Source organism: Phyllostomus discolor, chromosome 5 (genome assembly GCF_004126475.2).
Source record: "Phyllostomus discolor isolate MPI-MPIP mPhyDis1 chromosome 5, mPhyDis1.pri.v3, whole genome shotgun sequence".
NCBI lineage: Eukaryota > Metazoa > Chordata > Mammalia > Chiroptera > Phyllostomidae > Phyllostomus > Phyllostomus discolor.
Genome location: NC_040907.2, coordinates 13,470,858 through 13,485,227, shown reverse-complemented (window position 1 = coordinate 13,485,227; position 14,370 = coordinate 13,470,858). Strand labels below are relative to the sequence as shown.

The following is a 14,370-nucleotide window of genomic DNA, read 5'->3' as shown; positions in this document are numbered from 1 at the left end:
GGACACTGACTCTGGTATCTCAGTTCCAGGTCTCCAGTGCCTGTTAAAAAGATCTCTGGCTAGCCCTGACTGGTGTAGCTCAGTGGATTGAGCATGGGCTGCAAACCAAAAAGGTTGCTGGTTCAATTCCCAGTCAGGGCACATGCCTAGGCTGCAGACCAAGTCCCCAGTGGGGGCCATGTGAGAGGCAACCACACACTGATGTTTCTCTCCCTTTCTTTCTCCCCCACTTCCCCTCTCTCTAAAAATAAATAAATAAAATATTTTTAAAAAAAAAGATCTCTGGCTTATAATGACCTCAGCCAATTGAGATAGAAACCCACAAGCCTGCCTTAGATGGTAAAAATTATTTCTGAGTATCTTTTAACTCCCAGAAAGATTCAGAATCTAATATAGGGATAAAATAAATCAAATACTTCCACTGTTCATTTTCAGTTACATTTAGGAATAATCTAGGGGGGGGGGAGAGGGGGGGGAGGGGGGAGGAGGGGGGGGAGGGGGGGAGAGGGGGGAGGGGGGAGGGGGGAGGGGGGAGGGGGGAGAGGGGGGAGGGGGGAGGGGGGAGGGGAGAGGGGGGAGGGGGGAGGGGGGGAGGGGGGGGAGAGGCAGCCACACACTGCTGTTTCTCTCCTCTTTCTTTCTCCCTTCCCCTCTGTATAAAAATAAATAAAATCTTTTTTAAAAAAGTTATAAAATGAGGCTGATTGAGATTAAACTCTTGTCAACCTACATTAATTAAACCAATATTAATCAAAGGACCTTTGGCCACCTTGAGAATGATTTGTTAAAACTATTTTAATAAAAAATTTAATAATTTGTGCAACTAAACTTAAAGGCTTACCCACTCCAAGCTATTTATTGAAGGGAAATAAAATATGTCCATATGAAGACTTGTATACAGATGTTCATAGCACCATTATTCATAATAGCTTAAAAGTGAAACCCAAATATCAATCAACTTGTAAATGGATAAATAAATTTTGTGCCCTGGTGGGTGTGGCTCAGGGGATTGAGTGCCAGACTGCAAATCAAAGGGTTGCTGGTTCAATTCCCAGGCAGGGCACATGCCTGGGTTGTGGGCCAGGTCTCTAGTTGGGGGCACATGAGAGGCAAACTCGCACTGATGTTTCTCTCCTTTTCTTTCTGTCTCCATTCTCCTCTCTCTAAAAATAAATAAATAAAATATTTAAAAAAATATTTTGCTCTATCTATAGAATGAAATACTATTCACCAATAAAAACAAGCCACTGATAACACACAGCACAGATAAAGCTCAAAAATATTATGCCAAGTGAAAGAAATCAAACACAAAGGAATACATATTGTATGATTCCATTCATATGAAACTCTAGAAAAGCAAAACTATTGTGACAGAAAGCAGATCTGTGTTTACCTGGGGCCATGTCAAGGGAAGAAACACAAGGAAATTTTTAAGAAGATATATGTTGATTATGGTGGAGATTACAAAACTATAGAGTCAGCAAAAGTATCAAACTGAACACTTAAAAACAAGTGAATTCTATTGTAATATACTTCAGTAAAGCTAAAAATACTGATTAAAACTTAAAGGCTTATAAAAATAAGCTTTAAAATTTGAAAATAAAATTGAAAATTAATTTTAAATTATCTTTTTTCCTGCATAAATACAGCGCCTCCAAGGGTACACATAAAACACAATCCTGACTGGGGGAGCGGAAGTTGGAATGGGCTGAGGAGGGCAAAGGGGAAAAAATTGGGACAACTCTAATAGAATAACAATAAAAAGAATTAAAACTGTCAAAAAGAAAAAAAATCCCTCATCTATTGTGAGATATATATAGAGTCATTGTTTAATTTTTTCTATTTTCCAAATTTCCTCTAATATACCATTACTCTTATAATTTTTAATTCATAAAAATTTTTAAGTCTAAGACACCATTAGAGAGCCACAGATCTCTAAACTTAACTGCTTACTACTGTCTCTCCATTTCACCCTCCCAACTGAATCTAGACAGCTTCTCAAAGTGAGCAGTAATGCACTCCATAAAAGCATTATGTCAACTGGCAGACAGTGAGAAAGTAACTCAAAAAAGTGAAAAATTCAATACTAAAAGGACAACTGTCTGAAATTTTCCTATGGCTGACTGAACTGAGAGAACTCAGAAATTAAGACGTGCAGCCACTATTAAAAGGAATAACACTGAGAATCTGAGTATACTTAAAAAAATTTGTTCCTTTAATTTGAAAAGGAACCACAATGTCAGTACTATAAGGTAGACACTAGATCACCCTCAAAATATTTTCAAATGTAGTGTACAATAACAAGCTATCTGTATGCTGTAAGAAGCTACCTGTGCATACATTATACAAACACACATAATAAATAAGTCTTCGAATTTCATGGAGTGACAATAGCATTTGTCTATAGACTCAGCTCTTGCCCTGCTTTATCTCTTTCCACACCATCCATCCAGGGTATTCCTAACTCCTATTTGCCACTCCAGGTCTGGAACTGCCTCTTGGCCAGGCAAAAGCCATCATAATACTCATGAGACCCTGCTAAATTATTTTAAAGAAAAGGCAAGTGGTTTGCTAGTTTCTAAAAAATGTCCAAAAAAAAAAAAAGGCAAAAACCAGCAACTGTCATAGTTACACACCAAAACATTATAAAAGACATCAAGTTTTCACCTGCAGTATCAAAAAGTCCAAGAGTATATGGCTCTCCACCAATCATAACTGTGACTGCATAGTTGTCAAAAACCTAAAAACACAAAAATACACTGTTAGTGTGTGCAAGGGGATGGTCAGAACGAGATAGGATAATTCTTATGCTAAGGCAATGTTTCTTTCCTAAGACATATTCTTCTCTTAGCCCACATCTTCCTTATTATAACCAACCCTGCCAACCAAGCCCTAGAATGAGCTACACGTTTTGTAGAAACAGTGATAGGGGATGTGTTCTGGAATACCTGCTCTGCCCAGCAGACTGGATAAATGCCACAGAAGGGTTAGAGATGTCACAGGAGCAGAATCCCTAGCTATACAAAATTACCCTGTTCAAGTTTGAAAATTGAGACAGTAGTTTAATCTGTCTTGAAATCTGATGTTCAATCTGATTTCTGAAAAATTATTTCTTCATAAACCATTTCCTCTTAATCTAGAATTAAAAGCTCCTAGACCCATGATAATCTTTTTTTCCTTCAGGGTTTAAGAGGCCAACAGGCCCATTAGAGAGAATAAGGGTTTTCTCAAGGTAATCAAGGAAAGCACTCAGTAAAAGCCTAGCAGATTATTTGCTAGGATTTCATGAATAAAACTTACGTTATTGGGTACAAACCACATCATCTAAGATACCTTCTTTGACTAGATGTTTTATTTGTAAATAGACTGTAAAACCAATGACAACCTCTATCTATACTAATATGGTTGTACTAAGTTATTTGTGAAAATTGCAAATGGAAAAAGATAACGGAAAATTAATACATGGAAAAAGACCCAATACTAATTCATGGACACCTCTGAATTAATTTACAATTAAAAAACAATGCTTTCCAACTAAGAGGATTTAAGATCAGCCCCGTTTAACCTTTTAGTTATCTAACACTAATTTTCTGATTCATGTTTTAATATGTTAGGAGCTTGTTTAACTGTAAACAAGAGAGGAAGCAAGGGCATAGGGGAATTAGTGGTTCAAGGAAAGTCAGTTCTTGATAACAAGAACACGGAAATAATGTGGTTAAGCTCTCAAACCACACAGGTTAAGTCATAACTAACCCCTTTCCAGAGATTCCACATACAAACACATATACAAAGCACCCACAAGCCCGCCTTAAACAGAACACACCTACCAAAGTCATAAAACAGACTCAGAAATGTTTACAAGAAAATAATGTATATGGAGACAGAAACACAAAAATTCTGATAACTGCCCCTCCCTCTGAAACAAGATCCATGTACCTCTAAAAGTCCCCTAAAAGTCCCTTTCAACCTCAGAATTTCTTTCACTTACAATGTCCCCCAACAGGACAACAGAAAAATATGATTTTGTATTTAATTATATCTTCAAATTCCCCCCTCCAAGAAACCTAATATTCCACTATACAGCCTTGGCCTACCTCATTCTCTTTACCTCCCTTGGGACATTATAGACTAACAATTCCAATTAAACATAATTACCAAGCCTTAAATAATTTATCCTCTTAACAATGCTCATGTCTCTGAAGATTAACCTAAAGTACGCATATATTCTCTTTCTTGTTACTTACAAACAACATTAATCCCATATTAATCTACACAGGGCTTCATAACCCCTAAAATAGCCCACTTAACAGAGGTGGATGTTGCCAGGCCAAGCCAACCCTCACCCCTCTCACCACTGAATAAATATCTACGTTTAACATAATTATTATGTTAACACTGGATCAAACACTGGATCCTCAAATACATTCTTTTTGTCTCACGTTCTCACTTCATTATCTTGGTTATTCCCATTTTTCCTCTACTCTTCCAAGGAGCTAATAAAAAGATCTGTGGGAGAGGACCCCAAGGGCTTCTTTGGTGTTCTCATAACAAAAGCAGGTCTTCTCCACCCCTGAAAACCAGTTTGGAGCTCCATTACTGCTAAGCTAACAGTGCCATATGATTCTTTTCTACTCCCCCTCAAAAGAGTAAGTGTAGACATACTACTTTCTCTGAAGTTACAAGACCCCAAAAAACATCCCAGAAGTCCTCCAACACTGATTAATCATTGGCTAAGATATCAAAAAAAAAAAAAAAGTCACCTCATTCCAAGATGTAGAGCATACTTCTCCAAACTGAGACCATCTACTGGAGTTTTGCCTCCCAGCACTTCTTGCAAACCCTTGTGTCACCCCTTCTGACTTTCCACTGATTTTTCAGCTGTTTAATTTTAAAGTGTATATAATTTACCCATGAGAAGTCAAGATCTTTAAAAACAGGAAACAAAGGCAGACAACAGAAATATTTCAGTACACACACAGAGTTTTCAAAAGGATATCAAATTATATTATGTTTCACTAACAGATGAAAGCCTTTATACTTACAGTTGGTACATACTCAGATGGAAATTTGTTTGTTGTGTAGGATATCAGGAGACATGTTTTACCAACGGCACCATCACCCACAACAACGCACTTAATTGTCTGCATTGCTGAAACAGTTTTCTATCCACTTTAAATATTTCAAATCCGATGATGACCTACAAAAAGATTTAAGATATTTGTTGTATTTATTTGTGGATATATATGTATTTTCTTTCTTCACCTAGCAACAGGTTCACTCATTCAGAGCAAAAACAGAACAAGCACCCCAACCACCAGACCGAAAGAACATAAACAGTGACTTGCTCAAAGTCACAATAATAAATAAGAGTCAAGTTGCTGGTGTTTGGATGTTTCCACTTAAATGGTTTTTTAAAAAGTTCAGCCCTGGCTGGTGCTGCTCAGTGGACTGAGCACCAGCCTGCAAACCAAAAAGTCACCATTTCCATTCCCAGTCAGGGCACATGCCTGGGTTGCTGGCCAAGTCCCCAATTGAGGGAGTATTTGAGAGGCAAATGATCAATCCCTCTCTCACACATCAATGTTCCTCTCCCTCTCTTTCTCCTTCCCTTCCCCTCTCTCTAAAAGTAAATAAATAAAATAAAATAAAATAAAATAAAATAAAGTTCAAAGTGGTCACCCTGACCGGTGTGGCTCAGTTGACGGGACATCACCCCAGAAAGCGAAAGGTTGACAGTTCAATCCCCAGTCAGGGCATTCTCCTGGGTTGCAGATGCCTGGGTTACTGATTAGGTCCCCTGTCAGGGCGTATACAAGAAGCAACCGATCCATGTTTCTCTCTCACATCGATGTTTCTCTTCCTCTCCTTCTCCCTCCCTTCCCCTCTCTCTAAAAATAGATAAATAAAATCTTTTTTTTTTTAAAGTTCAGAGTTCCGGCCAAGATGGAGGCATAGGTAGAAACCCTTCGCTTCCCTAAATAACCAAAAGAAGGACAACAACCAATCTAAAATCAATAAACAACCAGAAGTACCAGAAAATCAAACTGCATGGAACTCCTACAACCAAGAAATTAAAGAAAACAGTCAACCAGCCCAGCCCTGGCTGGTATGGTTCAGTGGATTGAGCATGGGCCTGCAAACTGAAGGGTCACTGGTTCGATTCCCAGTTGGGGCACATGCCTGGGTTGCAGGCCAGGTCCCCAGCAGGGGGCGCATGAGACGCAACCACACATTGATGTTTCTCTCCCTCTCTTTCTCCTTCCCTTCCCCTCTCTCTAAAAAAATACATAAATAAAAATCTTTTTTAAAGAAAAGAAAGAAACAGTCAACCAGACCAAACAGACCAGTAAGATGGCCCAATGGAGAGAACCTGCACAAAGAAAGAGGAAGACCATGCAGGCAACCAAGGTAACAATAGTGTGGGTGGCGCTGACTGAACAGGGAAACTGAGACTCAGAGCTGACTGTGGACTGCGGCCAGGGCATTGCCACAGTGAGAGACAAACTCCCAATCCACAAGAGCATCCATTGGAAAGTGGGGTTAGAGCCCAGCAAAGCTGCATTGTTCCTTCTCTGGCCCTTCCCCCACAGGCAACCCAGCAGCACAGCAAGGAGCACTGCCCTGGGTGAATAAATACCCAAGGCCCCGCCCCCTTACAACTGAACAGGTGTGCCAAGACAAAGAAATAGGGACCAAATGAATGAATAGAGCAAAACTCCAGAAAGAGGGCTAAGGGATGAGGACATAGCCAACTTACCTGATGGAAGGCTTCAAGCCCTGGTAATACAAATGCTCACAGAATTCACTGACTTGGTTGAAAAATGAAACATACCCAAAGTGAAATAAAGCAAAATATTCAGGGAACCAACAGTGACAGGAAGGAAACCAGGGCTCAAATCAACTATTTGAAACAAAGGGAAGAAATAAACATCCAACCAGGACAGAACGAAGAAACAAGAATTCAAAAAAAAAAAAAAATGAAGAGAGGCTTAGGAACCTCTGGGACAACTTTAAATGTTCCAATATCTGAATTATAAGGATGCCAGAAGGAGAAGAACAGCAGCAAGAAATTGAAAACTTATTTGAACAAATAATGAAGGAAAACTTCCCCAATGTGGAGAAGGAAATAGACTTCCAGGAAGTCCAAGATGCTCAGAGAGTCCCAAAGAATTTGGACCCAAAGAGGAACACACCAAGGCACATGATCAAGTTACCCAAGATTAAAGATAAAGAATCTTAAATGCAGCAAGAGGAAAGGAAAGAGTTACCTACAAAGGTGTATCCATATGGTTATCAGCTGATTTCTCAAAAGAAACCTTGCAGGCAAGAAAGGGCTGGAAAGAAGTATTTGAAGTCATGAAAGGCAAGGACCTACACCCAAGATTACTCCATCCAGCAAAGCTTTCATTTAGAATGGAAGGGCAGATAAAATATTTCCCAGGTAACATAAAGTTAAAGGAGTTCATCATCACCAAGCCCTTATTATATGAAATGTTAAAGGGACTTATCTAAGAAATTGAAGATCAAAAGCTATGAACACTAAAATGACAACAAACTCACAACTATCAACAAATGATCCTAAAAAAAAAAAAGAAAGAAAAACAATGAAAACAAAAACTAAGGAAACAACTAAAAAAGGACATCACATGGAGGGTTTTCAGTGGGGAGGGGAAGAATAGGGGGAAAAGATACAGGGAAGAAGAAGTATAATTGGTAGGCATAAAACAGACGAGGAGAGGTCAAAAGTGATACAGGAAACAGAATTCAAAGAACTTATATGTACAACCCATGGACATGAACTAAGGGTGTGGGGGAATGCTGGAGGGTTAGGGGGTACAGGGTGGAGGGGGGATAAAGGGTTGAAAATTGGGAAAACTGTAATAGCATAATCAAAATATACTTTTAAAAAGTTGGAAGTGGTATAAAAAGCAGCATATTTCTTATAATAAAAGAAAAGAGGCTATTTCTAGTTCAGAATGAACCCCATTTAGTGTGTGAAGCATTTAGTGAAACTTTTCTTTCAGCTGTATGTGTACACATGTTGTATGTATACATGTTATATGTACTAGACTGCAATATAAAGGCCACTGCTTTAAAGAATGGCCCATATATCCGACCTTAGAGATACAGCTACTCAGACTATAAACAACAAGCAGCAGAGCACCACCCCCACCCCGAAATAGTTAAGCAACATGAGAATACTGGACAAAGATCAGGGTAATCCCTCCTCTCAGCAGCTGTTTTAGCACCAGGTTGCCTAGTTTCTAATTCAATATTCATGGCATAAAGAGGCCAAAACCTACATTCTGATAATGAAAAAGTCAAATCACTCCATACTGACTTATAAAGAGATATAATCACTTTAACTTCTCTTACAGTAGTCCTCCCTTTGAAGAAGCTATTGATTACAAATGCACCAAAAATTTATTGTTTCATTAATCCTGAGATGCTTGTTTTCACTTTAAAACATGTCTAAAATCAGTCCTGCCTGGTGTGGCTCAGTGGATTGAGTACCGGCCTGTGAATCAAAAGATCTCCGGTTCCCAGTCAGAGAACAAACCTGGGTTGTGGGCCAGGTCCCCAGTTGCGGGCGTGCAAGAAGCAACTGATGCATGTTTCACACATTGGTTTCTCTCCCTCTCTTTCTCCCTTTCTTCCCCTCTAAAAATAAATAAATAAATAGGGGTTTTTTTAATCTCTAAAATCGGAACATGTCTTTACTCAAGGTTCCTCACAATCATTACCAGCTATATTTTCTCCCACTTTTGGCATCTATAAATTTAAGATAAATGGCATCTTAGAGTTACTTTAACAGTTTTTCTGGAAGAATAAAAAAGAAACACTATCCTCTGTATACCTATATTTTATACCTAAATTTTAAGATAAAGTCCTATTTCACTTCTGAAGGGGCTATAATTTCTTACTGGTTAGAGCTGCCACTTCATTAAACATAAAAATGTCACAGAACCATCTAACTCTGGGTTGAATGTCATGCCTATCTATATGCTTCTACGGTACCCTTCACAGCCCTGATTTATAAAAGTAATTTATAAATGTTATAAATTTTTTGTTTGTTTTCATTTTTTAAATATATTTTATTGATTATGCTATTACAGTTGTCCCATTACCACCACTTCATTCCCCTCCACCATGCACACCCTCCTCTCCCACCCACATTCCCTTTAGTTCATGTCCATGTGTCAAAAACTTCTTTAGCTTCTACATTTCCCATACTATTCTTGCCCTCCCTCTTATTTTCTCCCTACCACCTATGCTACTTATTCTCTGTACCTTTCCCCCTCTCTCCTCCTCCCACTCCCCTGTTGCTAACCCTCCATGTGTTCTCCATTTCTGTGGTTCTGTTCCAGTTCTAGCTGTTTGCTTAGTTTGTTTTTGTTTTTGTTTTAGGTGTGGTTGTTAATAATTTTGAGTTTGCTGTCATTTTACAGTATATGTTTATCTTCTTTTTCTTAGATATGTCCCTTTAACATTTCATATAATAGGGGCTGGGTGATGATGAACTCCTTTAACTTGACCTTAACTGGGAAGCACTCTATCTGCCCTTCCATTCTAAATGAAAGCTTTGCTGGATAGAGCAATCTTGGATGTAGGTCCTTGCCTTTCATGAATTGGAATACTTCTTTCCAGCCCCTTCTTGCCTGTAAGGTTTCTTTTGAGAAATAAGCTGACAGTCTGATGGGAACTCCTTTGTAGGTGACTGTGCCCTTACCTCTTGCAGCTTCTAGAATTCTCTCCCTCATTTTAATCTTGGGTAATGTAATTATGATGTGCCTTGGTGTGTTCCTCCTTGGGTCCAACTTCTTTGGGACTCTCTGAGCTTCCTGGACTTCCTGGAAGTCTATTTCCTTTGCCAGATTAGGGAAGTTCTCCTTTATTATTTGTTCAAATAAGTTGTCCACTTGTTGCTCTTTCTCTTCTCCTTCTGGTACCCCTATAATTCGGATGTTGGAACCTTTAAAGACGTCCTCGAGGTTCCTAAGCTTCTCCTCATTTTTTTGAATTCTTATTTCTCCATTCTTTTCTGTTTGGTTGTTTCTGTCTTCCTTCTGATCCATTCTATTGTTTTGTTTTGAGTCCCAGTTTCCTTCCCATCACTATTGGTCCCCTGTGCATTTTCCTTCATTTCTCTTATTGTAGTCTACATTTGTTCATCTAATTTGCGACCAAATTCAACCAATTCTGTGAGCATCTTGATCACCAGTGCTTTGAACTGTGCATCTGATAGGTTGGTTATCTCTCAGTCGCTTAAAAGGATGGGTTCTGGGGTTTTTAATTCTGTTTGAGCCATCTTTTTTTGTTTTTTCCTTTGGTCTGGTCACACCTGTTACGTATGAGGGGCAGAGCCTTAGGTGTTCACCAGGGCGGGGCACCCCAGGCGCTGGGTTGTGACGCTGTATGTGGGGGTGGGGTTCAAGAGGGAACAATGGCACCTGTTCCACTCTCTGTTGGACCTCAGAGCTTCCCCCAAGCAAACTGGGCCCCTCTGGTGCCAATTCCTGTGTGGGTGGGCTTGTGCACCCTGTGGGACTTTCCAAGGACCTCTCCTGTGAGGCTGGGAGTCTCTCCCTGTGCCTCAACCCCACAGGTGTTTTCAATCAATGTCCCAAGGCTCTATTTCCCAGCGCTGGGATCCTGGGTTGTGCACACACAGTGCCTCGCTCCACAATTCCTGCCTCGCTGGGTCTGCCGTTTGCTAACCCTTGGCCGGGTTCTGCCAGCCACCGCTTGCGTGCTCAGGGTCCACCTGCTGCGTTCTTGCATGCCCTGGACACCTTACCACGCCCGGTCCCAATGCTCTCTGCTCTCCGCGCCTTGACCCAAGCCCGGCTGCCCGACTCCGCCCCTCCTACCAGTCTGGATGAACAGGTTTATTTTCACTTCTTGGTTGTCCGACTTCCATACAGTTCAATTTTCTGTCAGTTCTGGCTGTTATTCTGTTTCTAAATTGTTGTCTGTATCTTGGTTGTACGAGGAGGCACAGTGTGTCTACCTATGTCTCCATCTTGGCTGGAAGTCTAAATGTTATAAATTTCTATTTGTTAACATCTGTATATACAAAAGGAGTAAGTAACTGCAGGAAATACACTTTCCCGTTCCTCATCAAAACCATCTTGATTACATTTTTTTTTTATTTAACCTCCTTTTATCCTATGCCTTCTCGTTCCCCTATAATGTACTAAAGAAGCACTCATACTAGTACACATTAAAGGTTAAGGATCTTGATCCCTAAACTAAATAATCAAGCACACTCAGTACTAAATTCTAGAGAACTATTCTAGAATGCCTTTTACTTAATAACAAAGAGAAGAAGAGGAACTATGAACAGTTGTCTTCTCATGGTTCCTCACTCCATCTCTGAAAAACAAGATAATGTTCTCCTAAAAAAAAAATAAAAAGTCTTCTATAGATTTTCCCTGATGTCTTCAAATCTATTTCAGGTTCACTTTCTTGTACATTCTATTTGTCCTGACCATCACTGAGATAATTTGTTTATGTAGAGTTTAATCATAAACACTGGGCAGAAAGTAATGTTTGATCACTGTGACAGAGACTGCTAGCTGTCTGCCAATTCCTTCTCTCTTCTTTAGTAAAAGAATTACTTATTTACCTAAGCATATGGCACTTAGTAAATACCGTATTTCCCAAATTCCTTTGCAGCTGGAGGTGACCACAGAGACTAAATTTTGGATGAGAGTGGAAGTGATGGATGCAACTTTCAACACTAGGCTTGAAAGCAAGCTGTATAGTCTCCCCTGTCCCAGTCCCAGACATGATGATGGGAGCTGAAACACTCCTACAAAACCACAGATAGTAATTACATGTTAAGAATGAGCAGTGGCTGGTGTGGCTCAGTGGAATGAGTGCCAGCCTGGGAACTGAAAGGTCACCAATTCTATTCCCAGTCAGGGCACATGGGTGGGATGCAGGCCAGTCCCCAGTTGGGGGCATGCCAGAGGCAATCACACACTCATGTTTCTTTCCCTCTCTTTCTCCCTCCCTTCCCCTCACTTAAAAAGTAAATAAATAAAACCTTTTTTAAAAAAAGGGTAATGCAATAGGAGGAGCCAACTCCGGATTGCCTTCTAGGATTTTTACACAGGAAAGAAAGAAACCTCTCTCTCATTAAGTCCCTGGTATTTTGGATGGTCACAAAAGCAGAACTGAAATCCTGATTACTATCTTTCACAGACTCTAAGACAATGATTTTAAAATACATCCTAATTCAAAGGTGTTAAGTGTGAGAGAAAATGTCTTAGAATCCATGAAACTGTATTAATATTTGGTAGTAAACTTGACCACTTTTGAGGTCTGGTCTCATAAGTACCTAAGATAAATGCTGTTTTTAAGTTTCAATTGTGGTTTAAGTCAAATTAATTGTCACCCCTAAATATAAAGTTCCTTGTCTACGTTTTGTATCTGGTACTCATTTTTAAGACTTATAACCCATACTACTAAGCAAATACAAAATCAATAGGCTGCTTATAAACTTGACTTCTAGTGAAGGAAAAACTATCATTTTTCTTTTCCTTTTTTCTTTTTTAAGGTACTGTTTCTTGAAATTTTCATTAAAATTTCCTAGGAAATAAGAAGAATTTGAGACAAAGAGTTTCCCTGATTAAAGCAATGAATGATTGCCACATGGCTAAATCACAAACGTTTACAAGCTGTGATGGAGAAAGTTAGAGCTTTTCTAAAATATGCCAAAGAAAGCTACCGTTAATAACTGTATTAAAGAACAAATAATTTAAATAGATATATCTGGAAATTCTATCAAAGTAAATTGTTTTCAGGAGACCATTCACAAAGAACAGTCTTAAAATACTGTAGTGGTTCTTCATGGAGTAGAAATCTTAAATGCAGTACCCCTCTCTCGCTCTGATACCAGGAAATAAGAAAAGGTTAAAAATGAGGTCATTCTGGCCACCAGGAAACTTTCAACTATTGAGTAAAGCATACAGATATAGTACAATTTGTATTAGAAGAAATCTACGATGTAGGTTTAGGCCCAGTGGTAACAATATTTCAAACAGGCTCATCAGTTTTATCCTATGGCAATAACTTTTAAAAATATTTCTACACTCTTGAGAGATCCATCCAAGATGGCAGCGAAGTAGGCAGACGTTACACTCACCTCCTCACAGTTCTAAACTGAAATTACAACTAAATTATAGAACAATAAATCTGAATAACCAACAAACTGAAAAGACATCTTATAACCAAGGGAAAATATCTCTGCATTGTTAAGCACATATTCATTACAACTAGATACCAAATTTGCTGAGAGAGAGAGCTCTTTAAGATTTTCCAATGGAAGATTACAGGTAAATAGAATTCATGTAAGAGAAATGTGCTCTGCATACAGTTTGGCTAGATCATTAGACAAGCATTATTACTTTGAAAACTTAGAAATCTGTTATCTTTTCTCTTCGGAGAGGGAAAACAGCCCCCAAGCCAACTGGGCCCATCTTGTGTGTTGTCCTGCCTGATAAACTGGAAAGATGATCCAAAATACATAAATGTAATACATAAAATAATAACTCCTACCTTTGAAGTCAGGAAAATTCTGGTTTTAATTGCTACATAGCCTTACTAGGGACCTGGGAAAGTTTCCCAATCTACTTTTGCCTCCATTTTCTCATCTGTAACAGAACTAACCATATCAAAACCTCACACAGCTGTTATGAAGATTAAATAATACTATCCAAAAAGACCTGGCTTGTAGCACATAATATACATGAATTCCTCTACCTACCACATCAATTACATCAATCCTACTACATTCTGTTTTTGTACAGTGGGTCAAAACTTATACTGTACTTCTTCCTCTCTTTGGTGAACTCTCTAGTCAAACTGTTCATGCTTTGCACATAGCAGGCACACCAAAAACATAGGTTAAAATGAACTGAATATATTTATTTCTACTTAATGACGCAAAACCCAAGAAATCCACCCATATATTTCTTCTTCACCTCAAGACTCCTATATTATTTCTTTCTGTATTTCCTGTATCACTTTTGTATCTATAGAGTAGTCCCTAAAACCAAGTTAACTAACAGTATTAATAATAATTTAGGTAGGAGAAGAGACTCTATCACTATCTTCAAATCCCAAATTAAATGCTTTTTTAGTTTACAAATCATCACTGCCTACATGCAAACTAACAAAAATCTGACAGTTATTACCTTTTATAATTTCTTTCCTGTTATACTTTTCCAGCCAGCAATTTCAAAATTATCACCTCAGACCACCAACACCAAAATCAGAATCACCTTGGAGTGGGTTTAACAACAATTCAGGTTCCTAGGCCTCATCCCAAATCTAATAAATCAGAATCCACCAATCCCTATG

General features: G+C 38.9%; 1 protein-coding gene across 3 annotated transcripts in view; it reads right to left on the bottom strand.

Annotated features, from left to right (window-relative positions):
• CDC42 (cell division cycle 42) overlaps window positions 1–14,370 on the bottom strand; it is a 48,564-nt gene that overhangs the window by 13,921 nt on the left and 20,273 nt on the right. For all 3 annotated transcript variants that reach the window (XM_028511461.2, XM_028511460.2, XM_028511462.2), the window contains exons 2-3: window positions 5,043–5,197; window positions 2,668–2,740 (exon numbers count right to left, since the gene is read on the bottom strand). In XM_028511461.2, the coding sequence (XP_028367262.1) occupies window positions 2,668–2,740; window positions 5,043–5,147 (178 nt within the window). In that variant the 5' untranslated portion in view covers window positions 5,148–5,197. The remainder of the gene's footprint in view (window positions 1–2,667; window positions 2,741–5,042; window positions 5,198–14,370) is intronic.